The 27,785-nt window shown below is 38.3% G+C and overlaps 1 protein-coding gene across 1 annotated transcript in view; it reads right to left on the bottom strand.

Annotated features, from left to right (window-relative positions):
• Window positions 1-13,049: 13,049 nt before the first annotated feature.
• The window catches only part of CCS (copper chaperone for SOD1), a 149,138-nt gene continuing 134,402 nt past the window's right edge, over window positions 13,050-27,785 (bottom strand). Inside the window, exon 6 of the mRNA XM_089405349.1 lies at window positions 13,050-13,534. Coding sequence (XP_089261475.1) covers window positions 13,277-13,534 — 258 coding nt within the window. The 3' untranslated portion in view covers window positions 13,050-13,276. The remainder of the gene's footprint in view (window positions 13,535-27,785) is intronic.

The following is a 27,785-nucleotide window of genomic DNA, read 5'->3' as shown; positions in this document are numbered from 1 at the left end:
CCCACAAGAAAATCCTATAAAGGGAAGAAGATTCGACCTCTCTTGGACACACTTGTGAATTCAATTTCTCTTGAGAAATCTCAGGCAAAAAAGGATGTGAAATTCTAGGAAGAAAGGCAGCGAAGTTTTGGTTGGTTTTGGACTATCTCTCTCTCTCTCTCTCTCGGCAACCAATTTTTACCCTAGAAAGCTAAGTTTTGACAGGTCTTAGTTGTGCAAGAAGTAAGGAGCAGATCATGATTGAAGCGCAGACTGTTTGTTTGGGTGGCTAGCCTAATTTTGGTGAGTTGTCTATGGTCTTGGAACTCTTCCTTGCAATTATATAAGAAGAGAAGTCTTCTCGGTTTTCCCCTGTTGATGGTTTTGACCTGGCTTGGAGCCTACCTCTGGCATCTTTACTAGTTGCATTGTGATCTTCTTGTTTGGCATTTAACTTGATGAAGAAAAGAACATAATAATGATGATAATAAAGTAATAATATATCTCAAGTAAATGTTAATGTTAAAGAAAAATCAGTTAATAATCTGACCCTAATAAAAGCCCTAGATTTATCAACAATATACCCTTCTTGGGCTTTGCATGTTGAGAAATAAAATTAATTTTGATGTAAATGGGTCATATAATCCTCCTCCACCAAGCCAGCCTCAAAGCACAACTTTGAACTACTATTTGTATCTGTGCATTCAACCTATTGAGGAAGAGACACACACAACTCATTCAATCTGTTATTGAAGATGTCAAGAAAAAGGTGCAAAGGCTAATGAAAGATAAGGCAATACAAGTGAAGAAGGAAGAGAAACTTATCAATCAAAAGGGATTGAATTTTTTGTATTTCCTGCCACAAATACAACGGATTTGAAGCTAATTGCAAGGGCCGAAGGTACTGGCCAAATTGTAGAAGTTCAAGGAAGAAGAGCCGAGATTCTAGATGACTTCAAATGATTTATGTTGAGGGCTAACTTGGTGGATGGAGGGAGTATATGTTTTGGTCAAAAGTTCTAGGTTGTCTCATTTGATTTGATTCTAAAGAAGAGAAGAAGAATTTGTGGGTTTTCCCCTGGCTGAGTACCTACATCTTGCGTTCCCTTATGTGTTTGTGATCTTCATTTTTTGGCAATTGTCTTGATGAAGAGAACATAATAAGTGGAAAGAAGAATTAATAAGAAAATTCACAAAATAATGTCAAGGAAAGAGAAATCAAAATAATAAAAACCCTAACTATGTTTCCCTAAGGATTTCTCAACATGATATCACAACTAAGGTCAATGGAACAAGGCAACTAGTAGATCACTCTTGTGTTAAAAGAAAAGGGTTTCAAATCTACCTTTGAAGTTCAAGCCATCTAGAAAGAGGACCAAACTAATATATCACATTTATGGGCATGATACCTCTACAATTAGGCCACAGACCTGGGTGAGTAGGGCCTCAACCCTGAAACTGGAAGCCATAACAGTAAAAGGAGTCGAGTAGTATTTTTGAAGATCCAAAATAGCTAGGCTATAAGCCTTGCCAAGGCTGATATCTTTAAGAGAAAAAGTAAACTTTTTGAGTATATAACTAAAGGTTTGAATTTATCTCAAGTTACAAAAGGTTCTGTAGTTGCAAAGGTGATCGAATTATATATTAAGGACTAGAGAAAAGTTCACTTTTTGAAAGGACTAAGGACTGAGTTTTATAAAAGCATTCTTAAGCTCACTGGAAGGTTTGTTTAGAAGCTACAATCATCACTACAAAGAGGCCTATGCATACATAAACATGGAGGCTGAAACCTATAAGTGACAAAGATTCCAATCTATGTTGTGCAAGGCATTCTAAGGCCTATCTTGAGTAGTCTACTATAACAATGCATAGTCTACTGTTGAAGAAAGGAGGACCTTGAGGAAGGAATTAGTCTATGACAATCAAAAGAGTTGACATAGCACCTTGAAAGCTTCTACTATAGTCAAGAGAAAGCATCTAGTATTGAGACCATCGTGGATTTCTCATCTGACTCAAGTAAGTACTAACATTACTCCTTATGTTTTAGTCATCTAACAATATGTTTTCAGTTTGCTAGAAAAAGCAACAAGCTCAATGGCTGACTCAATTAAGTACTAACATTACTCCTTATATTTTAGTCATCTAACAATATGTTTTCAGTTTGCTAGAAAAAGCAACAAGCTCAATGGAACATCAAAGACAAAGGTATGTATAGCATGTTTATTTAGGAGTCTAACATGAAATCTTTAGTTTCTTAGGTTATCAAGTCCTCATTGTGTTGAAGATTGTTAATGACTAGGGCTTGAAAACCCTAGATAGTACTTATGAAAGTCTCACCCTCATTCACTTATTCCCTCTTAGAAACCCTATCTCATAATGTTTAAGGTATACGACAATCCTTGGCAAGAATGAAATTGAATGATGTCTAGATTTTGTAACTCAAATCCCCGGGAATTCATTCTCTAAAAGGTAATGAAAGCCCTAAATAATCATCACGTTATTTTACTTGTATATTTTGGTTGTGTTTAAATATTGCAGGTATATATTAAGAATGGTGACTTGGTAAATCAAGTTAGATTCTTGAACATTCTAATAAAAGTTGAACTCAAATGGAAAATGGACCACAAAGATGTCATGATTCAAAGGGAGTCCTTCCATAAGGAAACCCTTCAAGTTTTGTAAAAGGAGCAATTCGGGTATGTTTAAGACCACAAGATTTGTAGCTAATCTTCTTCATTAAAAGGTATGATCATTTTGAAATTTGCTTTGTATTACTAACTCTCTCATGCCTAGGGTTTTGAATCATAAAGATTCTTATTTAAGGTGATTAATCTCTAGATTAAATCAACCCTTGTCACAGATTCTATCTTTTGTTTACTTTGGGAAAACCCTAACATTTAGGGTTCACTATAAAACCCTAGCCTTTTGATGCCTAGGGTATGTTGACGTTAATGATGAAACCTTAATCTACTTAGGGTTTATTGATAAATTCTAGAACATATAATGAAATCCTAAACTCTTAATGTATGAAACCCTAGCCATTTATGGTTTTTTGTTGATGTCTAGGTTATATGATGAAACCCTAGATTTTTATGGTTTTACGAATTAAGGTTTGTGACAAAACCCTTGTAATAATTAATGAAAGTCCTCGAAATGAAACCCTAGGTGTATGTGCTTTCGTATGATTGAAACCCTAGCTTGGTCAAAATTGTTGAATATCTAACATTGAAGTTTTGATGTTTGTATCAAGGGTCTACGACAAAAACCCTAGTAGAGATTGATATGAGATTCTAGAACATGATAATGAAACCCTAGATGTAAAGAAGCTTGGATAAAGGTGTATACCTCCACACTTCAGAGGGAGGGAATGTTGTGACAGCGATAGTGAAGACTATGAAGAAGGAATGAAGATGGAAGAAAGGCTCAAGCACTACAGATGGTTATTTATGATTAATAAAGGTGTGCTCGTAATTAATGAAGTTGTGAACAGAATTGGCTATTTTGGAAAGTGTTGAGATTGAGTTTGGTGTTGCTGGAGAAGTTGAAAGTTTCCATCGAGATGTATTTGGATATTGTGATGACTGTAGTAGCATCAAAATAGTTGAAGACCCCGGAGTTCCATGCTACCATACAAGAACATATACATTGAAAGTTGATATTGGTTGGGGTCGTGGAGCTACAGTTCATGCCAACAGATAAATCGGTAGCTGATGTATTGACGAAATCTCTTCCCAACAAGAAGTTAGTTTTAGGAGCATACTCGAATTGGTGGATGTGTTGATCTCTTCCTGAAAAGTTGGTGTATTGATAAATGTCTCTGATTTGGTTGAGAGGGAGAGATGAAGTACCATAAAATTGCTTGTATGATGGTACTTGGGAGGACATCGTGGCCTAGTTAGTATTGAGATCTTAGTTGATGTCTAGATCCCAGAAGGAGGGTATCGATTGGAGCTTCGGTTTATGGTTGATACATGGGTCCCTGTAAGGGTTGGTTTTAGGGCATCGAAGCCTAGATGGTATCTTGTTGAATGGATACCAGGGTTGTAGCCTGATGGTACCTATAGTGGAAAATGCCTAGATGACACCTTAGTCCCTATTGGGAGGATACCTTGGCAATGAGGGTATCCCAAGCATTGTGTATATTGTTGTATTTTTCTCTATATTCTTCTTGCAACATTTCAAATTGAGGTCAAGCTTGTATCAGTTGAACAATTATGAATACCTCCCTAGTTAAGAGGGAGTGTTGAGAAATGTAACTAGCATCGGTCTTCATAATTGTCTTTGAGTCATAATGTAATGTATTTGTTAAAAGAAAGAAAAAGAAAAATATTTATAAAAGAAAATTGTTTATAAGCATGGGTTAAAGGTTTCATGCTTCATTTATTTTATTTCTAAGTCAAAAGTGTTGGAAATACTGGGGGGGGAAGGGGTGTTGTGAATCAGTATTTCTTTTTCCGACTATTGTTTAACCAGTTAAACAATTTATATTCAGAACACAAGATGAACAACAATAATAAATGCTTTTATTAATATAACCTTTGCAGTAAAATAGATACAATATATAAGTGGTTGCAATCAGTCGCCAAGCTCCAACTCGGACTTTGGTGAGGTTCCAACCTCCAGAGCACCAACTCTATTTTGCCAAGACACCAATCTTGGACTTAGGAGCACCAACTCCCAAGGACTTCAATCCTTCCATTTCCTAAGACACCAACCCCAAGGACTCCAATCCTTCCTACTTCTGAGGCACTAGCCCCAAGGACTCCTATCCTTCCTACTTCTGAGGCATCAACCCCAAGGACTCCTATCCTTCCTACTTCTGAGGCATCAACCCCAAGGACTCCAATCCTTCTTACTTCTGAGGCACCAGCCCCAAGGACTCCTATCCTTCTTTCTTCTGAGACACCAGCCCCAAGGACTCCAATCCTACTTACTTCTGAGGCACCAGCCTCAAGGGTTCTGACCCAATCTTGTCAAGGTTCATTTGATAATAATGTTCTGCTCTCAGAACTCTTCTCTACTGAGTTCTGTCTGATTATAGCTTCATTGTAGTCTCCAAGCTATAGCATCAATGACAGCCAGTATTCTTATGAAGAAGTCTTTACAACTCTGCACACTGCCCACACATAGTCTCCAATAGCCTTCATGCTCTCTGATAATGTCTTCACACAGCTTTAGTCAGTCTACTGTTAGTTGCACTAAGCTCTACATAAAGAACAACTTCCTGTTCAAGCTTATGTTCTCTGTTGGCACCTTCTCCCCTTCGACTGTCTGTTGTCCTGTTGGCCCTTCGGCCCTCTTTCTGTTATGCTGGATCCTCACGCTGCCTCTGTCTCCTCCAGCTTATTTTCCACAGCGTTTTAATAGCCTTAAACAGCATTCACAACTAACTGTTCTCTTCTTTTCTGTCTATTATTCATTCCTCATGCCTCTGTCTGTCGGTTTCCTCTCTTCGTTGGCCCTTTAGCTTCCTCAACGCTCGCTCTCATTTCCTCTGTGCTCGCTTGCTTCTTCAACTTCCCGGCTTACGGTTTCCTCTGTCTATTTGTGCTCACAGGACATGTTGATTCAATGGTCAGGACTGAAGCATGCATAGAGAACACATTCAAAAACCTGTAACAACGCTCTCCTTCTTTAATGATGGCAAGCATACACAAAGTCATCATAGCTTAACGGAAAACCACGTCCCAATCGCAATCACTATTACCATGATTCACCCCATTTAACTGACGTTCAGCCTCCTGAACCATTGGAACAGTTATCATAAGCCTTTTGGCCTAAAACACCCCGCGCAAGCCAGATATTTAATTACACAAAGAATATGAGAAAAACCAGTCAAAAGACTAAGGGGCGGACTTCAAGCAATATTAATCCCGCATCTAAACTGTATCGGGTCCGCAGCTTAAATCGCAATCGGCGATTCGTGACTCTTGGGGGACCTTTATATATCGCACCCATGACTTCGTCGATGGCCGACGGTCGATGCTCCACTGCTCTGATGGACCAGATGCAATATGGTATTAAACCATAGTTAATATGCCCGTCGGGTCCACAGCCTTATCGCAGTGAGCGCTTCCAATGTGGCAAGGCTTTACGGCTTGCGATATGTGATGGATGCGATCATAGATTAACTTATATTGCAATGTTGCGGCAGGTCTGCATATATATGTATCGCTATCGGCGATCACAAAAGGGCCTCTTAACACTATATGACTTCCGCTCTCGAAGTCCCGATGCGATATTGTATGCCAGACCTGATACGACTCAACACTCCCGTGTATAAGGTTTCAAGTCCGCTTTCCGCCTCCGATAGTGTAAAGGCATATATATGTGAGATTTGGCCTCCGATAGTGTATTTGTCAGGGATTCATATTTTTGGCCACCGACAGTGTTAAGCCTATATATATATGGGTTTTTTCTTTTTTTGGCCTCCGTTAGCTTTAAACGCATATGTATAAGGTTACGCATATTTATAAGGTTTTCTCCTCGAATAATGCATTTGCCTATTTATATATATATTCTCCACTCCTTTAACCCTGCATGTATATATTGCTCCGATGTTTCCTTTAATCCTGTATATATATATATTGCTCCTCTAATGGCTCTATCTGCTTCCTCTGATGGTTGTTTGCATCCTCTGTTTGCTCCGATCGTTGTCTGTTGATGGCTGTCTGCGTCCTCTGTTTGCTTTGTCTGCTCCTCTTCTTTGGCTTTTATATGGCATATATATATGCTCTGTTCTGCTCTCTCTATTTGCTTCTATAGCTCTGAGAACCTAGTTTTGGCATATATATATTACATATATATATATATATATGGCTCCTCCTGTAGCTCCTCTTGCGACAATGTGGCTCCTCTGGCTTGGCTGTGTCTTTCAAATACCTCCTTGCATATATGAATGCCTCTCTTGCTCTAATGTCCTGTAATACGCTTTGATATGCCTCCTTTGGTAACTCTTCCTACTTATGGCTTGGCTATCCTGATGGCCTTGCTCTTGTCTCTTCAAGGATCTGCTCTGCTTCCCCTTGGCTTCATATCGTCATCTAGTATCTAGAATATTGCCATGTTGACATCAATGACAACCTAGGTCAACAAAAAGCACCCATTGTGTGCTCTAGAGTTTATGTCATGAGTCCTAGTCTTTGCCATCATGTTATATACCCTTCTTGGGTTTTGCATGTCAAGAAAGAAAATTAATTTTGATGTAAATGGGTCATATAATCCTCCTCCACCAAGTCAGCCTCAATTCCTTCAAGTTGCCCTCAACGAGCAGCTTCAAACTATTATTTATACCCATGCATGCGACCTATTGAGGAAGAGATACACACAACTCATTCGATTTGCTATTAAAGATGTCAAGAAAAAGGTGTGAAGGCTAATGAAAGATAAGACAAATCAATTGAAGAAGGAAGAGAAACTTATCAATCAAAAGGGACCAAAATTTTTGTATTTCCTACCACACGTGCAAGGTATTTGAAGCTAATTGTAGGGGCCAAAGTTGCTAGTCGAATTGCAAAAGTTGCAGGGAAGAAAAGTCAATATTTAGGATGACTTCAAATGATTTATGTTGAGGGCTAACTTGGTGGATAGAGGGAGTCTATGTTTTGGTCAAAAGGTCTAGGTTCTCTCATTTGATTCAATTCTAAAGAAGAGAAGAAGAAATTTTGGTTTTCGCCTAGAAGAGGGGTTTTGCCTTAGTTGAGTGCCTACATCTTGTGTTCTCTTTTGTGTTTGTGATCTTCATTGTTTGGAATTTGTCTTGATGAAAAGAACATAATAGTTGGAAAGAAGAACTAATAAGAAAATTCGCAAGAAAATGTCAAGGAAAGAGAAATCAAAACAATAAAAAACCTAACTATGTTTCCCTAAGGATTTCTCAATACTTGGTTGCCTTTGATCTGTTGTTATATGCCTTCGGCTAGCTCTGTCCACCATGTTGCCATACTCTAGGGTTATTACACCATACGGATGCCCTTATAACCACAGACAAACCTACGGCTGGCCTTTCTAGGCCTTAAACTAGCCTCGACCTATCAGAACTAGACCTCGACCCTATTCTCCCAACCTCAGATTGTCCTCTAATGCTTGTTGCCAGGCTTTCATTCCTCCAAGCTAGTCACAGAACTCTGCCTTCACTAGGATAAGCAACTCGACCTCTACAAACAAATTCATCCTCCTCTAGGTTGTGTCTCTCCTTCTAGGGCTAATCTTCACAAAGTGTAGTCCATCACATTTGTCTCATAGGCTAGCTTAGTAGTTGCTCTTTAAACAAAACTCTGATACCACATTGATTTTTTTACAAGATGCATAGTAGAAACCAATCTTCTGATCTAATAATTACTACCTAATGATCTTTGAACAAATTATCTTATGCCATTGATATCATTGAGAAATGATACACAAAAAAATCAACAATAAATGTAGCAGAAAAAATAAAGATTATAAAGAGATAGCCATGCATAATAGAGAACAAATCTTCCCTGGGAAACTGAAACTTCGGAGAAAACCTAGCAACTTTGCTTCTAGGAGAAATTATTCTTTAGCAAGGTTTACAATTCCAAATTGTCTAGAAATTTGTGCCAAAATCCAAGTCCAAATACAAGTCCAACCTAGTTAATTCCATCAAATCAACATTGGTCAAACCAACAAAAAATACATAAGTCAACACTGGTCAATAATCAAAATTTCGACTTGCAGTCAAATCCATACTGCAATTAACTCTAGTCAATGGTCAAACTCAATCAAACTCAAATTTAGTCAACTTCGGTCAATTCAGCCTCTATATGTTCCCACGTGCCGCTGCTTAGAAGAGAGAGGATGTGATGTGATGAATGGTCAAAGTGGAGTGCCACATCATTTATAAATACAAGTCAAATGGGTGAAATTTGACCAAGGGGCACACCCTTTCGTGGTGGGGCAAACTTGAACTTTTGAGCATACATGATGCTCAAAAATATTAAAAAATATTTTGATTTTCACAATTCTTCTAGGCCAACTTAGGTGGCCTTCTAGCATGCGGGAATACCTCCCCATGATACACAAAAAAATCAACATCTCAGTGGAGCAAAAAAGTTGAAGGGAAAGATGTCGCTAACAAAGTGTTTGAAAGTAACAAAAAAGGAGAAAGGCAGAAGAGATATTGCTATTTAGTGAACCTCTTGTGAGAGTATTGCAAATAGCGGATGGTGATAAATATGCCATGGGTTTTGTTCACTAAGGTCATGGATTAGGCCAAAGAGACGATAGATGTAGCATATGGAGATAAAATACAAAAGTGTCTTCTATTATGGAGAATCATCAATGAAAAATGGAACAAATAACTCCATAGACCTTAACATGTAACTAGCTATTATTAAACCCAACGTATGAAATTTTAAGTTTTCAACGTTTATAAGTTCTAGTATTCATTAGAATTTAGAAAAGTTTTACCAAACATTCATTATCAATAAAATGTTTTGTCTTTTGAACTTTGAAGGTACCATTACAATAAATATTTTGAAGCAGATGGGGAGATAAAAGAGAGATTGTACAAATGTATTGCTCGCATGGTCCCAAATCCCAAGATTTAGGACCAAATACATAGCCATCTCTTCAACTTGCATGAGAGTACATTTAGCATGTGTATGGCTATAAGAAACAGAACAAAGGATCCACCATATAAGAAATGTCAATTTTTAAATTATATTACTCATTAAAAGGCTTCAATCCAATTTTCCAACTTTCAAAGTCATTTGCTAATACTTATTTTCCTCCAACTCTTATAGCAACCTATTGTTGGCAACATTTTGGTAGCCAATTGCCAGATTCACAAATATTTGTTATTCGGATATTAAGCCAAACATGAAGTGCTTCAGGGTGTAAACGAAATTGGATTTTTTTTTAGTGTATACACACCAATAGAAGGAACCATTTGGAGCAACAATAATTGAATGACATGCTTTGTGTTTAGTACAACCTTAGGTTGAGGTGAAACCAATTGTTGAACAAAACACCTAAATCAAGCAACATAACTTTGGATGAATTTGATCCATCATCAAAGTGGGTTGTGGGGAGCAAGGAACCAACATTTGACAATGAAGATATTTCTTGGATGGACTTGGACCCACCTTCACCTTCAGGGCAAGGGGAATCAAGTTGAAATTCCACTATAGTCTTAGTCTATTAATTCTAAGGATGAAGATGAGGGTGAGGACAAGGATGATGATTTTAATTAGTACTAGTAGTATTGTAGTTTAGAACTATGCTTATTATTGGACTCTAGAGGCCATTTAGAGCTTGTTTCTTAATGTATTTTGGTTCAGAGATATATTACACAAAGTGCTATTTTGGTATCATGTACTCTTGCTATATAAATAAGAAATTTTACATGTGTATAAATGGTTTGGATTTAAATAAATGCACATAAATATGAAAATATATGTTTTTCTTTAAATTTTGAATAATTCATGTATTTTTGGTTGACAGATTTTTTGGTCCAGTTTTTTTACTGGTTCCCTGTCCAGGTTGTCTATCAGTATTCTGGTAACATTGGTATAGAGTAAAAGTATTTTCCATGTAAAATATACATATATAAACAGTAGTGAAAACCATGCCTACATTAAAAAAATTTACTGGTTCCCCATCCAGGTTGTCTATCAGTATTCTGGTAACATTGGTATAGAGTAAAAGTATTTTCCATGTAAAATATACATATATAAACAGTAGTGAAAACCATGCCTACATTAAAATCTTGTGCTTAGGTAGTAGTAGTATTATTTCGAATCTCCACCATTAAGCCCCGCAAGGAACATGAATTAATTTGCGAATAAATTTCATATTAATATATATGCAGACTATAAACCAGTACAATTATCTTTTGTTTCCAATCCTTCACTAAAAAGACAACTTATTGCCCTATCCTTTAGACGGTCAAAAATTACACAGTTGCAACTTGGACATCTATGTAGCAGATATACATTTCCTACTTTGCGGAGTTGAAAAAAAAATACGTCTACACTTCCTACTGTCTTTTAAGCATAAAAGGTTGTAGTCATTCAAACTGTAGTATATCACATTTAAACTATGTTGTTTTTTTTTTTTTTTCCTCCAAAAATTTCAGAGAATGATGAATAATTGTAATCGAGAGGCCCTTGTTTATTGAAGGAAGTTACAGAAAATGTTTTGCTTTATGTCTTACTTACTAGTATAGCTTACAGAAATCTGTCTTACAGAACCTAGTAGCAAAGCTTTCAAGAATATGTAAAGGACTGATCCCATAATCTCATACCTAAGATGGCTATAACAAATTATTCTTAATCCTCAGCCATCACAATTGCTTGATTCAACCTGGATTACAGTCATGCCTTCACAAAATCACTGCCCGTGGAATCCCATATTACAGTTCCATCGCATGTGCATATTTTCTTGTAGTTCTCACCCACACCAGCACTGCGTGCTATCACTGCTGCTGCTATCCCGCTGCTTGATTTGTCCTCCCCCTCATATAAGACCACTGCCCGGCCAATCAAATCTCCTACTTTAAGCATGTGCTTGACTCCTGTGAAACTAGCTTCCCCGTTATCTGCCACATTAAGTGTTCCCAGATCACCTAGAGGCTGTATTAACATGGCAGAAGTTTAACAGCAAGCAATGAAATAAGTAAAGACACAGAAAATCTCTACTGTCATGTCAAAAATTGGTAAGATTTTCAGTCTTTTAGCTGTTAAATTCCCTACAAGAAATTCAAAAAAAAAAATTAAAAAGGATAGCACTGATTGAATGCACATAACTCATTCATCTACCAAATTCTTCCAGGTGCAATAATTTTTCCAGGTAATATATGGCAGTCTCAATCAAAATCTATCGTGATGAAAACAAGGGTCTTATATGATATGAAAAAATGTACTTTGACTCCACTGACCTCTTAAATCACACTCAATTTGTGCCTGCTGTGATGATGATTGGGAATATCCACTAAGACCAGCTTTGGTTTATCTAAGCCTTAAGAAAAAATGGTACGGAATTACTTTTGTTGCGTTAGAATTTGATTTCTATGCTTGAAAAGTTTTGAGAGTTGATTTCTATGCTCAAAAAGTTTTGAGAGAAGTTTTTCTAAATCTCCATGATTTCGATGAGTTAAAAGGTTATGAAAACAAAATCTATCCTGATGAAAACAAGGGTCTTATATGATATGAAAAAATGTACTTTGACTCCACTGACCTCTTAAATCACAATCAATTTGTCCCTGTTGTGATGATGATTGTGAATATCCACTAAGACCAACTTTGGTTTATCTAAGCCTCAAGAAAAAATGGTACGGAATTACTTTTGTTGCTTTAGAATTTGATTTCTATGCTCAAAAAGTTTTGAGAGAAGTTTTTCTAAATCTCCATGATTTCGATGCATTAAAAGGTTATGAACGTCAATATTGTTCCAACTATTTTGAAGTTGAGATTTAATGTGAGTGTGCGCAAGACATCCTATTTTGAAATTGAGATTTAATGTGAGTGTGTGCAAGACATCCTAAGAGAAGTGATTTTTACCCTCCACCTTAGTATCACAGAGATTACAGACTCTTGCATTCCATGGTATTTTAGGGTTATCAAATGCCTTGTTTCACTATGGAGCTCATGAATGTTCATTCTTATTTTAGCAATATTGATATTTTTCTTATGCGTTATAATCGAAAGATAATTTTGATCTTCTACACTAGAGTTAATGACATCTTTCTAGTGTCTTAATTTTCTCTTATCCGCTAATTCTTTATCACATCACAATTCCTTCTTAAATTTAAATGAATAGTAAATGGCATCCTTTATTCTCCAATGATTTAACCCACTGTTTCCAATCCTTCACTAAAAAGACAACTTATTGCCCTATCCTTTAGACGGTCAAAAATTACACAGTTGCAACTTGGACATCTATGTAGCAGATATACATTTCCTACTTTGCGGAGTTGAAAAAAAAATACGTCTACACTTCCTACTGTCTTTTAAGCATAAAAGGTTGTAGTCATTCAAACTGTAGTATATCACATTTAAACTATGTTGTTTTTTTTTTTTTTTCCTCCAAAAATTTCAGAGAATGATGAATAATTGTAATCGAGAGGCCCTTGTTTATTGAAGGAAGTTACAGAAAATGTTTTGCTTTATGTCTTACTTACTAGTATAGCTTACAGAAATCTGTCTTACAGAACCTAGTAGCAAAGCTTTCAAGAATATGTAAAGGACTGATCCCATAATCTCATACCTAAGATGGCTATAACAAATTATTCTTAATCCTCAGCCATCACAATTGCTTGATTCAACCTGGATTACAGTCATGCCTTCACAAAATCACTGCCCGTGGAATCCCATATTACAGTTCCATCGCATGTGCATATTTTCTTGTAGTTCTCACCCACACCAGCACTGCGTGCTATCACTGCTGCTGCTATCCCGCTGCTTGATTTGTCCTCCCCCTCATATAAGACCACTGCCCGGCCAATCAAATCTCCTACTTTAAGCATGTGCTTGACTCCTGTGAAACTAGCTTCCCCGTTATCTGCCACATTAAGTGTTCCCAGATCACCTAGAGGCTGTATTAACATGGCAGAAGTTTAACAGCAAGCAATGAAATAAGTAAAGACACAGAAAATCTCTACTGTCATGTCAAAAATTGGTAAGATTTTCAGTCTTTTAGCTGTTAAATTCCCTACAAGAAATTCAAAAAAAAAAATTAAAAAGGATAGCACTGATTGAATGCACATAACTCATTCATCTACCAAATTCTTCCAGGTGCAATAATTTTTCCAGGTAATATATGGCAGTCTCAATCAAAATCTATCGTGATGAAAACAAGGGTCTTATATGATATGAAAAAATGTACTTTGACTCCACTGACCTCTTAAATCACACTCAATTTGTGCCTGCTGTGATGATGATTGGGAATATCCACTAAGACCAGCTTTGGTTTATCTAAGCCTTAAGAAAAAATGGTACGGAATTACTTTTGTTGCGTTAGAATTTGATTTCTATGCTTGAAAAGTTTTGAGAGTTGATTTCTATGCTCAAAAAGTTTTGAGAGAAGTTTTTCTAAATCTCCATGATTTCGATGAGTTAAAAGGTTATGAAAACAAAATCTATCCTGATGAAAACAAGGGTCTTATATGATATGAAAAAATGTACTTTGACTCCACTGACCTCTTAAATCACAATCAATTTGTCCCTGTTGTGATGATGATTGTGAATATCCACTAAGACCAACTTTGGTTTATCTAAGCCTCAAGAAAAAATGGTACGGAATTACTTTTGTTGCTTTAGAATTTGATTTCTATGCTCAAAAAGTTTTGAGAGAAGTTTTTCTAAATCTCCATGATTTCGATGCATTAAAAGGTTATGAACGTCAATATTGTTCCAACTATTTTGAAGTTGAGATTTAATGTGAGTGTGCGCAAGACATCCTATTTTGAAATTGAGATTTAATGTGAGTGTGTGCAAGACATCCTAAGAGAAGTGATTTTTACCCTCCACCTTAGTATCACAGAGATTACAGACTCTTGCATTCCATGGTATTTTAGGGTTATCAAATGCCTTGTTTCACTATGGAGCTCATGAATGTTCATTCTTATTTTAGCAATATTGATATTTTTCTTATGCGTTATAATCGAAAGATAATTTTGATCTTCTACACTAGAGTTAATGACATCTTTCTAGTGTCTTAATTTTCTCTTATCCGCTAATTCTTTATCACATCACAATTCCTTCTTAAATTTAAATGAATAGTAAATGGCATCCTTTATTCTCCAATGATTTAACCCACTGTTAGTTTTTGTACAATTGGATGTGTTCTAGCCACGAAATTTGGTGGAGAGGCTAGAATACATGAGATCTCCAAAACTCATAAATCGTTTCTGGAAATTCCGCCTAAAGTGTCTCAATTAGATTATTAACCAATTTTTAAATATTTCCTAAGTCTAAACTTAGGGAATATGGTTAATTAATCATTATTAATTGAGATAAGGTGAGAATCATCTACAAACTCACACGGATCGATCCAAAGATAATCCTAGCCATTGATTAAGTTTTAATCTTGGTCGTTGGCGCTCCAACATAGGATTATAAGAGAAAGTCGATGTGGTGATGGAGAATACAGTAAAGCAGATACTTTGTTGCCCAGGCAGTTCGATTTTCTCAGTGGCAGCGGCGCAGCAGAGAAGAGAGAGCCAGAGGGTGAGTAGCAGGTGGAAGGGGAGGGCAGCATCATTCAGGGAGGAAGATTTCCAATCCCCGAAAAAAGCAAAGGAAGGAAGGCCGAAATTTGCAGAGGGCCAGTGTAAGCTTTGTGCAAAGGGTGACGTAGGGAGCTCAACGCAAAGGCTAGGGAGGCAATTTCGGAGGCAGAAAATAGTTGTGGGGTAAGAGAAAATCTCCACGATATTTTTGCTAGTATTTTCCTCATTATATTGTCAGTTGGGCATCTAAATTATTTTACTCAGAATTGTTGTTGAAGATTAATAATAAAACCCTCATTTACCACACCGGTTTTGCCAAATTGGTTTTTTTCTAGGGACAATTGTCCAAAATAACGGTGTCAAAATTCTTATGTGTGTGCTAGAATTTTCAGTTTCAAGTATTTTATTTTCCACAGTATGTTTATGGTGAAAATTGAGGTTGTGATTTTATTCGTTGTTTGTCGTAGCAAATAAACTACATAGTTAAATTTTCAGTTAAAAGAACAATTTTTAGTAGCTGCAATAGCTAAAATTTCACATGGTATCAGAGCACAATTGATCAGTGGGAGAGCTCAAAAGCAAAAAGAAGGAATTTCGCTGCTTAGTGTGGGCAGCAAGTCGAAATTCCTAAGGGGCAGCGCAGTCTTTTTGCCAGGAGGCCGAATTGCTTGAGAAAGGCCGATTTTTCTGAAGGGCAAAAAAATTTGATTCTTCCAGAACAAGTGCTTCCAAAGGCAAAGGGAGTAGCTCAGATCTTCTTTTTTAGCAGATCTCAAGCTAGACACGGAGGGTTTTTGCAGCAGATCGCTAGAGCAGAGACAGCGTCAAGGTGGAAAAGAGGAATAGCACACTATAAATTCTTCAGCGTAGCCATGAACAGAAGCAACATTCAAGAGAATTCAGATTTGTCTTCCAGATTGGAGGACAAATTTGCTTCCTTAACAAGATCAGCTTCACAGGGAGTCTGGTATGTAGACGTTGGAGCATCAAATCACATGACAGGGGTTAGAGAATAGTTCTCTAACTACAAAGAGGAGCAGATGGACTTCCAAATCACTATGGAAAACAAAACGAAATGTACTCCAGTAGGGAGAGGTACCATACATTTTCAAAGGGAGTGAGAAGCAAGCACCAGCGCTACAGATGTATTGCATGTGCCAAGATTGGGTATAAACTTGATTTTAGTATCCCAGTTACAGGATAAGGGGTATGATATTCACTTCGTAGGGAAGAAAGTGTATGTCAAACACCCAAGCTGGAAAAAGGTAAGACAAATTGGAGTTCGAAGTAATAGATTGTACCAGTTATAAATCGATTCTCCAATAGCACTAATAAGTAGTGATAGCAGCAATGGGAAGGAACTAAATGAGTTATGGCATTGGAGAATGGGACATCTACACCACGGAGCACTCAGAATGCTCACAGGATCAGTAACAAGGGTTCCACAACTTGGCACGGAACATGATGATGCGTGCAGAGGATGCGTACTTAGAAAGTATGCTAAGGCAACATTTCCAAGAAGTGATAGCAGAGCTGGTGGCGTGTTAGGACTCATACATTTAGATATATGCGCTCCGATGTCCACTAGAGCTCTCAGCGGTGTCGAATATTCCGTCACCTTTATTGATGACCATTTTAGGAAAACTTGGATCTACTTCTTGAAGACCAAGGATGAGGTCTTCAATCATTTCAAAGAGTTTAAAGCTCTCATGGAGAATGCGACAGGGAAGAAGATCAAGGTGCTTCGCTCAAATAATGGTGGATAATATATTGATAAGGACTTCACAGATTTTTGTGCGAAGGAAGGCATCAAGAGAGAATGGACAGCTCCATATAATCCACGGAAAAATGGTGTAGCGAAGCGGAAAAACAAAACCATTGTTGGAGCTGCAAAGGCTACATTATATGACTAGGATCTACCCAGATTTCTATGGGAAGAAGCATGTAACACGACAGTATATATTCAGAACATGACTCCTCATAGAGCATTGAGGAAGAAAACGCCAGAGGGGTCTACATGGGGAAGAAGCCAAAAGTTAGCCACTTCAAACATTTTGGCAGCATTGTTTATTGCCACGTGCTAAATGATAAATGGACCAAACTGGATCAGACTGCAGAGAAGAGGTTCTTCGTTGGGTACAGTGAAACCTCAAAGGCATACAAAATCTACATTCCAAGCAAAGGAAGATTGTAGTAAGGTGAGACGCGAAGTTCATGTAGATCTCCTGAGATGCCTGCAGGTGATCAGAATCAGTAAGCAGAAGCTCTTTTGGTCCAATAGCAAGGGCAGCCAATGGTACAGGCAGGAGGACAGTCACAAGGATCAAGTATTGTGACCAGTACCATTATTTCCTCAAGTGCAGGAAATCTAGGGAGTTCTCAACAGATGGAGCAACAAAGACAAAATGAGGAGGAGCTAGTAGAACCTCGCACGACTAGTGGTCGAGCCAGCAGGGAGGTTCGTCACACATTGAGAGATTCAAAGGAATTTATTGGAACTCCTAGGATGAGCAAAATATAGAGAAAACAGCCTGACAAGTACCAAGCATTGGTGGCTCGGGTTGCAGAACCTTCCAGCTTTCAAGAGGCCGCACAGCATCCGGTGTGGGTAGATGCCATGGTAGAAGAGTATAGCTCTATCATGACGAATGATGTTTCAGAGGTAGTGCCAAGGTCAGAAGACAGATTAGTCGTAGATTCTAGATGGATCTATAAGATCAAATATGCGGCAAACCGAAGTGTGGAAAAGTACAAGGCTATGTTCGTGGCAAAGGGGTATGCACAAAAATAAGGGATAGATTATGAGGAGACCTTCGCCCCAGTTGCCAGATACAATTCTATCCGGTCAGTTATATCTCGAGCAGCTCAGATGTGATGGCAGATTCACCTGATGGACATCAAGACAACCTTCTTGAACAAGGTGATAGAGGAAGAAGTGTACATAGAACATCTAGAGGGCTTTGAGACTCATGAGAGGCACACTCATGTGTGTAGATTGAAGAAAGATCTATACGGACTCAAGCAGGCTCCCAGGGCATGGTATGGTAGGATTGACAGCTACTTGTAGCAGATGGGATTCATCAAGAGTGACGTAGATCCCAACCTTTACTATTTGATGGTAGAGAGTGAGCCACTCATTCTAGTTTTGTATGTGGATGATCTCCTTTTGACAGGATCATCAGGGCTCATAGAGGACTGCAAGAGGAACCTGGCAACAGAATTTGACATGAAGGATTTGGGGTTGATGCACTATTTCCTAAGATTGGAAGTTTGGCAGAAGGATGGGGAGATCTTCCTTGGGCAAGGAAGATACGCTACAAATATTCTGAAGAGGTTCAGAATGCAGGATTGTAGACCCATGTCTACGCCCATGATCACCAACTAGAAGAAAGTAGATGCATCACATGACAAGGATGTCAACCCCACCTTGTATAGACAACTTATTGGGTCTTTCATGTATTTGGTCAACACTAGGCCAGATATCTACTTCGCAGTCAATACCCTTAGTCAGTTCCTGGTGTTGAAATTATGCAACTGCGGTCAAATTCCACTTTGGACAGCTCATATGATGAAGATAATAATTGCAATAGATTCCTCTTTTCGAGAGGACCAAAATCAACCTAAAGATCACCTTATTTGGATAAGCAGAAGTTGGTTTTTGAATTTATTTATTTACTCATCTATATTGGATTAGGTCGGCCCTAAGCACATGTACAATTAGACAGGTCGGCCACAACATCAAGTGGACCCTCGTGGAGGCTTATATATAGAAGAGACCTCAAGCTCATTTGGGCACAAACATCAAGCACTCTCTTCTCTCTTCTACTGTTTGGTTCACACAAGTCTAACGGAGGAAAGCTCGCGCAAAGGGTCTGAAACCACAGGGTCGAAGCTCGAATGTGTCCAGGGTTTCTAAGTCTCAGACGCTCACACGTAACTAAGGTTTTTCATCCCTAGATGCTAGCATAGTATGGTCATGGGAGCGTCCAGGAAGTCTTGGACGCTCGCACAGGGTGTCTAAGAGAGTGTCTGGGAGGCTAGGTTTTTCGCAGTGCAGTTGGACCCTGGACGCCCCCACGTAGTTCACATGGGAGCATCCAGATCGGTCCCAGACGCAATCATCCAGTTCTCCAGAGAGCGTCCAGATCTATCTTAGATGCTCGCACATAGTATTTTGAAGATTCTGCTCAGTGACAGCCATATTCTGCAATTGACTAAAGTTAGTGACAGTACATTACAGTTCTCAGAATCAGGGTCTTTGAGTATAAGCATGTTTAAGGTCATATTTTTGATGTTCTAGTTGTTTTGTTGCATAGGTAAAGATATTAATCATTGTACTCTCTTTTGCGAAATCATATGATGACAATCTAAGAAGAAGAAGAATTTCCAAGGATTTTCCCCATAGTGGGTTTTCCCCGGTCTCCGACCAATCCTAGTGTCTCTATGTGTGCATGCTTTTCTTCTATTGTTCCTGTATGTTTTGTTGCATTGATGATGATGATGATGATGATGATGATGATGATGATGATGATGATATTGTTATTTCTACATAATTGCATATGCTGATGAATAATAATGTAAATCTGAATAATGTTATAATGCTATGGGGTGAACTCAATGTGTTAATGAAAAAATACAATTATCAAAGCAAAGAACAATGTAGTCCTATGAAAAATTAGCATGGTTTCAGAGTTGGGCTGAAGAAAATCCATGGAGATCACCCTGATAATGACACCATTAATGGAAGCAAGAAAAAGATGGTGGATACCTAAAAGAATTCTAGGGTTTAAAGAAAACCCTAGGAAACTTGATAATTAGGGTTTGGTGGATTCTATGAAGTTAGGGTTGTTGGAAATACTGATAGGGGGGTGAATCAGTATTTCTTACTTCCCTTCTTTCTTTCTTTTTAATTGTCCTAGTGATTGCCATAAGCATATATAGATATGTATATGTATACACAGAACACAGAAATCAACAACTGGAATTAATGCTTTTATTAAAAACTCAAGACAGTGTAATAAAATAAATACAATATAAGTATATATCTGATTGTGAATAGTTGCCAAGCTCCAACTTAGACTTCAGTGAGGCTCCAACCTCCAGAGCACCAACTCGGTTTTGCAGTGGTTCTGCACTTAGGAGTACCTACCCCTAATGACTTTAGTCCAGTTCAGTTCTGAAGCTCCAACCCAACCTTGGTATAAACTGGTATGCTGCTACACTCTATTCAGCTGAGGTTCTCTCACTCCTACTCTCCTGCTCCTGCTGCCTCTACAGCCTCCGTTGCTTCTGCAGCCTCTTTTGCCTCTGCTGCTTCTACTACCTCACACTCTGGTCCTTCACCACAACAACAGCACAAATAGTTCTCTGTTTTTACTGTTTTATACATTCCCATGCCTTTGTCCATTCATTTCTGCTTACACCGCCTCTTAGGCTTCCTCCTCGGTCGCTGCGGCTTCCTCTGCGCTGTGCAAGTTCACTGACTTTCTGAGGACACGTAGATTCATTTGAGAGGTCCAAAACTCCACAGAGAACACATCTTACTAGTTACGACTGTAACAGCGCTCCTTTAACAATGATTGTGGGCATACACAGAGCTTTACGTTTAACGGACCTGCCACGTCCTATCGCAAACGCAATCGGCTTGAATCGGCCCATTTAATTGACGTTCAGCCTCCTGAACCATCGGAACAATTATCATAAGCCTTTCGGCCTAAAACAGCCCGCGCAAGCCAAATATTTAATTACACAGAGAATATGATAAAAACAGTCCAAAAGACTAAGGGGCGGACTTCAAGCAATATTACACCCGCATCTAAATTGTATCGGGTCCGCAGCTTAAATCGCAATCGGCGATTTGCGACTCCCGGTGGTCCTTTATATGTCGGGCTCATGACACCGCCGATGGCCGACGGCCGATCCACCACTGGACGCGATATTGTATTAAACCATGGTTTATATGCCTGTCGGGTCCACATCCTTATCGCAATCGGCGCTTTCATGTGGCAAGGCTTTACGGCTTGCGATATAGCGACGGACGCGATATTACAATAGGCGCGATATAATAGGACCATCGGGTCCGCAATTGTATATTGCAATCGGCGTTTTAATGTGGCAGGGCCTTAACCACTTGCGATACATAATCCCGACACGGCGGACGCGATATTAAATTGCAACGTATTGCAATGGTCCCATGGGTCCGCGCATATATTATCGCAATCGGAGGGTTTTGGGGGTGACAACCCTTTTGAACTTTGTATATATATATATATATATATATATATATATATAGCTCTGCTGTTTTAACTTTGTTTATATGCTCCGTTGTTTATATATATATTGCTCCGCTGTTTTAACTTTTTTTTTATGCTCCTCCGCTTATGCACCTTACTCTTGGCATATGCGATAGCTCTACTCCTCCGATAGTCCTTCCTTTGGCATTGTTGCTCTAATAGTTGTTAATGCATATATAGATGGGTTTTGCCTCTGATAGCTCCCGATTGTGTAATCTGCTTCTGTTTGCATTAAATGCATATACAGGTCTTGCTGTTACCTGCATGCATATAAGCTCTCCGATGACTTATTTACATGCCTCCATTTGCTTTGTCTGCTCTTTGCGTTGTTTGCTCCTCCGGTGGCTCTGTCTCCTCCTCTTGGCTCCGATAACTCTGTGTGCTCCTCTTGGCTTTGTCTACTCCTTGAATATTGCCATATTGACATCAATGACAATCTGTGTCCAACAAGGGTTTGAGAGAAACCCTGGTTTATGGAAAAGTTACGAGATATGAAACCTAGTATAGTCAATGTGAAGATGCTCAAGCACTTGTGAAAGATTTGATGAAGCCCTAGATGGGATAATCCCTAGTAGGCCTGGTTGGTTCAATAAAGGTACCAGTGTTATGTGGACTATGGATGGTGATGTTTGGTTCTAGGGGGAGAGGATCACCTCTCATTGAAGATAAGTATTTCTTGACTTATGATGCCTCTTTCTTTTGTTTAGACTTATGGATCTGATTATTATGTTTATTGTTTATACTTCCTGCATATGTATTTGTGTATATGGATGTTTCTAACCTCCTATTTGAGATGTGATGAATGGATCCTTCTTAAGGATCATTTGAAATGTAGGAAATATGGCTAGAGCTGGAAAAGGTTAAGAGGCACTATATGAAAAGATGACAAAAGTGCTTCAAGCTGCCTATGTCTAATAAAAAGGTGCACAGGTAATACCACAAGGTATGCATGGTATGTTGTATTTTAGTGTAACATTGATGGCTAGGTAAGCCCTAAGGTATGATGAGAATGTCTCTTTCTTTAATGGCTCATACATGCATATGAAAGCAACTTGGATCTATGTTTCCTATGATGAAATGATGCACCTGGTGTTGAACATTTTGATCTTCTTGAATTCTATGAGGCTATCTAACATTGATATTTTGATGTTTGGCTAACATCTATCTGTTGGATATCTTGATCCTATAAAGAAGGCTAGCACCTTGACTCCAGTAGATGATACTCTTGATACTTGTCGTGCATAAGACATGATGGATTTCACATAGAAGGTTAGCTCATTAATTCTTATACATGATATTATTGATAATGCTTGTGATAAGCATGATGAAAGCTAATGGAAAGAGAGATTGACACTCTTGTTGTTTTGGTAAAGTTTTATTGAATGACCTAACTTGATCCTATTGATCATGATAAGCATGGTAACCTTGATGTTAGAGGTATAACTATGAGATTGATATTCTAGATATCTTACTACATGTGGCCATGACTTGATGGCATATGGCAAAACTGAATGCCCAAATTTGATGGATTGTCTTGATAGAAAGTGTTCACAATCTCTGAGATATGATGTTGCATCTATTTACTACTTTGAGTCTAACCTTCGATGGAAGATTGATGTCATGATGTTGATAGCCATGATAGATATATGTCTATGATCTAACAGATCTGTTGTTGCGTGACTCTAGTAGAGACAAGTTGATGACATGAATGAAGCAGATTCCTAGTCAAAGGGAGAATCTCTTCTCAAGATTCTTACTCATATTACTATATGCAGTATGTACTATTTAAGTATGATCTATGTGCATCTGACATTATTGAACTGCAGCAAGTCTCAGATTTGAAGCTCCTACAAAAATTAAGGTTTTTGTTCTGGACATAGGGATAAAACTGGGAGATTTCATCCCTGGACGCACGCATGCTAAGGCCAAGGTAGCATCTAGGAAGCTAAAGACGCTCCCATGCTAACCTAAAGGGAGCGTCAAGGGGTTGGACTATAGTTGACCATCATCTAAATCTTTCTAAAGCTGCATGAACTCTGAATCTAGGTGTCTTTGACATATTCTGCCATTGTAAACTGATTTCTGAAATTGTTGGATTAAATTGTTGATCACATAAAAAAGGAAGTATTTTGCATGAAATCTGATGTTCACCTGGAAGATGTTAGTACTACAGGGGTGTTGCAGATAACAGTAAGATCTGAAAGCAGGAAAAGCTTGAATGTTTGCCATAATATGAACATGAAGACTGAACTTGTGTTTGTAGGTGACCAAAACATACATATAGATATGTCATTATGTTTGAGGTTTGTGCTACAGGAGTTTGGCATGATTTGGTTGATTGATATAGATGAGAAGTGTTTGGAGCTTTTGACATGATGCTTGACAATGTCTTGGAACTTTGACTTAATGATTGAGATATGATTTGGACTATAGATCTCTCTACGATAGCAAATTTGGACTTGACCTTATGACTAATGATTTGATTTGACAATTGTTGATTTTCCCTGATATCAATGCTATGTGGGCATAGTAACCTTCAATGATTCGGAAAAATGGTTTTATATTGGCCTCCTTGTTCCTAGCACAATAGTTGAAATATTGACAGTTGTGATTTAGTATGAAGATTGAACTTGCATGACTTATCCTTGGTGTATGCATTTGAACCTAGTGACAAAAATGACTTGTATTGATAAAGGTTTGGATTAATATTGCATGATAGGTGACAGGCTTGTTGGCATGATAATAAATGAATTCAAGACTTGATATGAGCTCTACCTGTCACCTAGTTGAAAGAATTGATACTGTGATATCAATAACTTTGATAATAGTTTTGATCTGACTTCTAAACTATGATGAGTTGACTTTGTGGATGTGATGGTACAACATTGATTTATGTAAGGCTGATTATGTTAGCTTAGTAAGGCATTATGCTTGCAGACAACATTGCACGAAGCAAGCTCCTTGATCCAGATATGTCCATATTTGACAGTTATCCAACGAAGTCAAGATGATGAGTTCCAAGGTATGGCTTTGATTTTATTATGGTTTTGGTTTTACACACTGATAGTCTACTCGACAGGTGATGAGCCTCTGATGATCTAAGTAAGAAGGAGATCGCTTCTGAAGATCGAAATGATGTATCATGGCATAATCAATCGATTTCTGAATTTTGGGAAAGAAATTCTATATTGCAAGGTTGTTGAAAAATGTTTTTGAATAATGGAAATGCAGATCCTTGGATACTTCGATTGAATTACAAGATGTTAAACTTGACTTGGAAACCAACAGTTGATTAAATCATTGATGTTTCGTTTTCGAACATCTGTCCATATATATGATATGCATAGAACCTTGAATAAATTCATGATTGAGCTACTTCATTCACAAATAATTGCCACGGAACATCCTTTGAAATATTTGCATGAGATGTCTTACCTTTGAGGTTGAGATGTTTCTCTTATGATATGTGACTACATGGATGTATTGTTGTTAATAGAGATTATTGGTGATGAGCACTTATGAGTGCTCCTTGAATACGAGATATGCCATGATATTATTGATGAAAGGTCCATAAACTTACACTCGACCGAGATTGAGTATGAAGTTGTTAGCATGTCTAGCTTCAAGGCAAGGTGTAGAAGTTCCTTAAAGATTCATCTAATCAGGATCTAAATATGACATGGATACATTGTGATGACAGAGAATCCCATATATATATTTGGGACTGAGATACTCCCATATTTTGATACAGTATAGTTGTTCGAGACAAGCTTAGGCTTGTGATTGGCACCTCCTTGAGAGGGAGGATGATTATAATATCCTTTTGTGATTTATATGATTATTTATGTTCTAACATGATATTTGATTTGATGTCCTGTATGAACAGGAAACAACTGATATTGAGACAACAGATACCAGATTTGAGTATGATGAGAGCAGTGTTGATCGAGGACACTGAGCCAACTCTTCCTCCCTGTCTAAGCTCCCAAGATGAGGAATTGAGATAAAGGGCTCCTGGGCTTGAGGGAACTCTGGACAATAGGGTATGACCCCTATCTGTTACCCATAGGGTTGGAGATGCTGCTCCCCTATCTTCATAGGGTCGGAGAATGTTGCTCCCCTGTCTAGTCTTTACAGAGTATACCCCAGTTGGCATCATACCCACAAGTAGGGCTTGTCGGGAATACCGCTCCTCGTTTGGCCAACGAGTTGAGAGTGTACTTGGGGTGTACAATCCAAGTCGAATATGATGCAGGTGTTCTACCACATGACTATTCAGGGTCATCGATGGGAAGATCAGTGGGCAATTGGATGGATTGAGATAACCCTATGCGGTTACGGGTTGAGATTGAGCTCCCTGATGTGATCCCAGGGTCGAGATGCGCTCCCCTATGTGTTTGGATATCCTATTGCTCAATATAAGGTTGTAGATGTATAACTCCCCCATGAGATTCTTGGTCGAGATGTGTTCCCCAATGTGGTTACAAGTTGAGATTGTTGAGAAATCTAAGGGCTGATTTGTTAATGATTCTCTAACTTGATAACTGCTTGTGAAGTGATTTCAATTTTTAGATAATTCAAAACATGGACTTTTATATGTTAGTCATTATTAACTTCATCAACCAGCTACCATGCACAATAATCAAAAGAACAATAACACAAGATATAGGCAGCAACCAGGGCAAAACCTCTCCAAACCTAAGAGGAAAACCCACAGCAATTCTTCTTATAGTTTCTTCTCTTGACAAAATTTCCAAGACCAATACAAGACCCTTGAGACCAAATGACTCCAACATCAAAGCCAAGAATCGCTTCTTACTGTTGTCCAATCACCTATTGCAACAAGGATCTGATCTGCTACCAACCATGAAAGATCTTGCTTCTTTCTCTCCTTGTCTCCTTCCTCCACAAGTCTCTTGCCTAAGGTACTTCGTTGGTCGAGAAGATCACTTCAATGCAAGGATAATTTGATCCCTTCAAATGACTGTCTGGAAACCCTTACTGTAGTCCTGAAACTACTCTAGTTTCTCCACGTGAAAGTGAATAGCCTGACCTTATACTCCTTCTCTTACTTCGCTATGGCGGTGGCTCCCTTCTAGACAGTCCTCATACTTCTCGGCCTGCAGCTGCTTGAGTATACCCTTATCTCACACTGTAGATAGGTTCCTCCATATAGGAAGCAGATCCTTCCTTCACCCTTCTTCGCATAACCATAGACCCTCACTTCGCACTTTCTCACATAGGAAAGCAGGCCCAAAAACAGTGATGTCTAAATGCTTGAGGAGGAGGGTTATTTATAGTGTTTGAGGCCTCTATTTCAAGCCCACATGAACTACCTCTTAACCGACTTTCAACCGATTTGATCATTCAATTATAAATATATTTTTATGCCGAAAAAAAATACATTTATTGCATGTGTTTAGAGGGATCCTTTAGTGGCCCATTGATCTTGCCTTTGAGAGAGATTTGTAACATGATTCTACCTTTGATCTTGGAGTCTTATTTGTACATTTCATGTGTAAACGTTAATGACACAATCCTATGACCTAGTGCTCATAATGAGAGCTACATAGACAAGTACATTTGATCATGAAATCCACGATTCATATTTTACAAAAATATTTTACATCATTGACTTGTGTCATTATGAAGACCGAACCTAGTTACACTTTCTTCAACACTCCCTCTTAACTAGGGAGGTATTCATACATACATGATCATTGGACAATTTTTCAAGTTCATAGAAGAATTCTTATAAGAAAATTGGATTTGCAATCCATCTGTTATAGCATCATTTCAACCAACATTGTTTCCATTTAGCAAGGCCTTGACTAACAGCTCTATCTCTCAAATAGTTCAGAGCACACAATGTTGGCGAGACAAATGACTGATAGACACACATCATCATTGTCTCTCTTACGGTCATACCCACCCGGGTGTTCTTAGAGTATGCCCTACTAGGACTATTCTCATCTTGGGTTCCCAGCCCTCACGAATATCGGTCCTCTTGCCCACTCTTGTCTTGGATGCCCTACCACATCCTCAAAGAGTGTCAGATGTCATATGATTACACAATCCTCCATTCTTTCTTCCAGACTGAAGACAAGAATGTTATGTCTAAGTCTCCCTCTTAATCAGGGACGAATTCCAAGTTTCTCTTTACTTAGAAACTTGCTCGAGTTCCTTTGCTCATAGGAACTTCCCAGAGCTCCCTCTTACCTAGGGACTCTATCATCAGTGCTTTATAGGGTCTTCTAGTTGACTGACGATTTAAGACTTCAATGTCATCAATTCCTTCATATGTAGGGCTCAGCCATCCATCA

The sequence above is a fragment of the Pinus tabuliformis genome, chromosome 2_2 (assembly GCF_031772625.1).
Source record: "Pinus tabuliformis cultivar Carrire ecotype Pingquan chromosome 2_2, CPIR1, whole genome shotgun sequence".
Taxonomy (NCBI): domain Eukaryota; kingdom Viridiplantae; phylum Streptophyta; class Pinopsida; order Pinales; family Pinaceae; genus Pinus; species Pinus tabuliformis.
The sequence above is the reverse complement of the archived record's forward strand: the minus strand, read 5'-3'. Positions and strand labels throughout refer to the sequence as shown.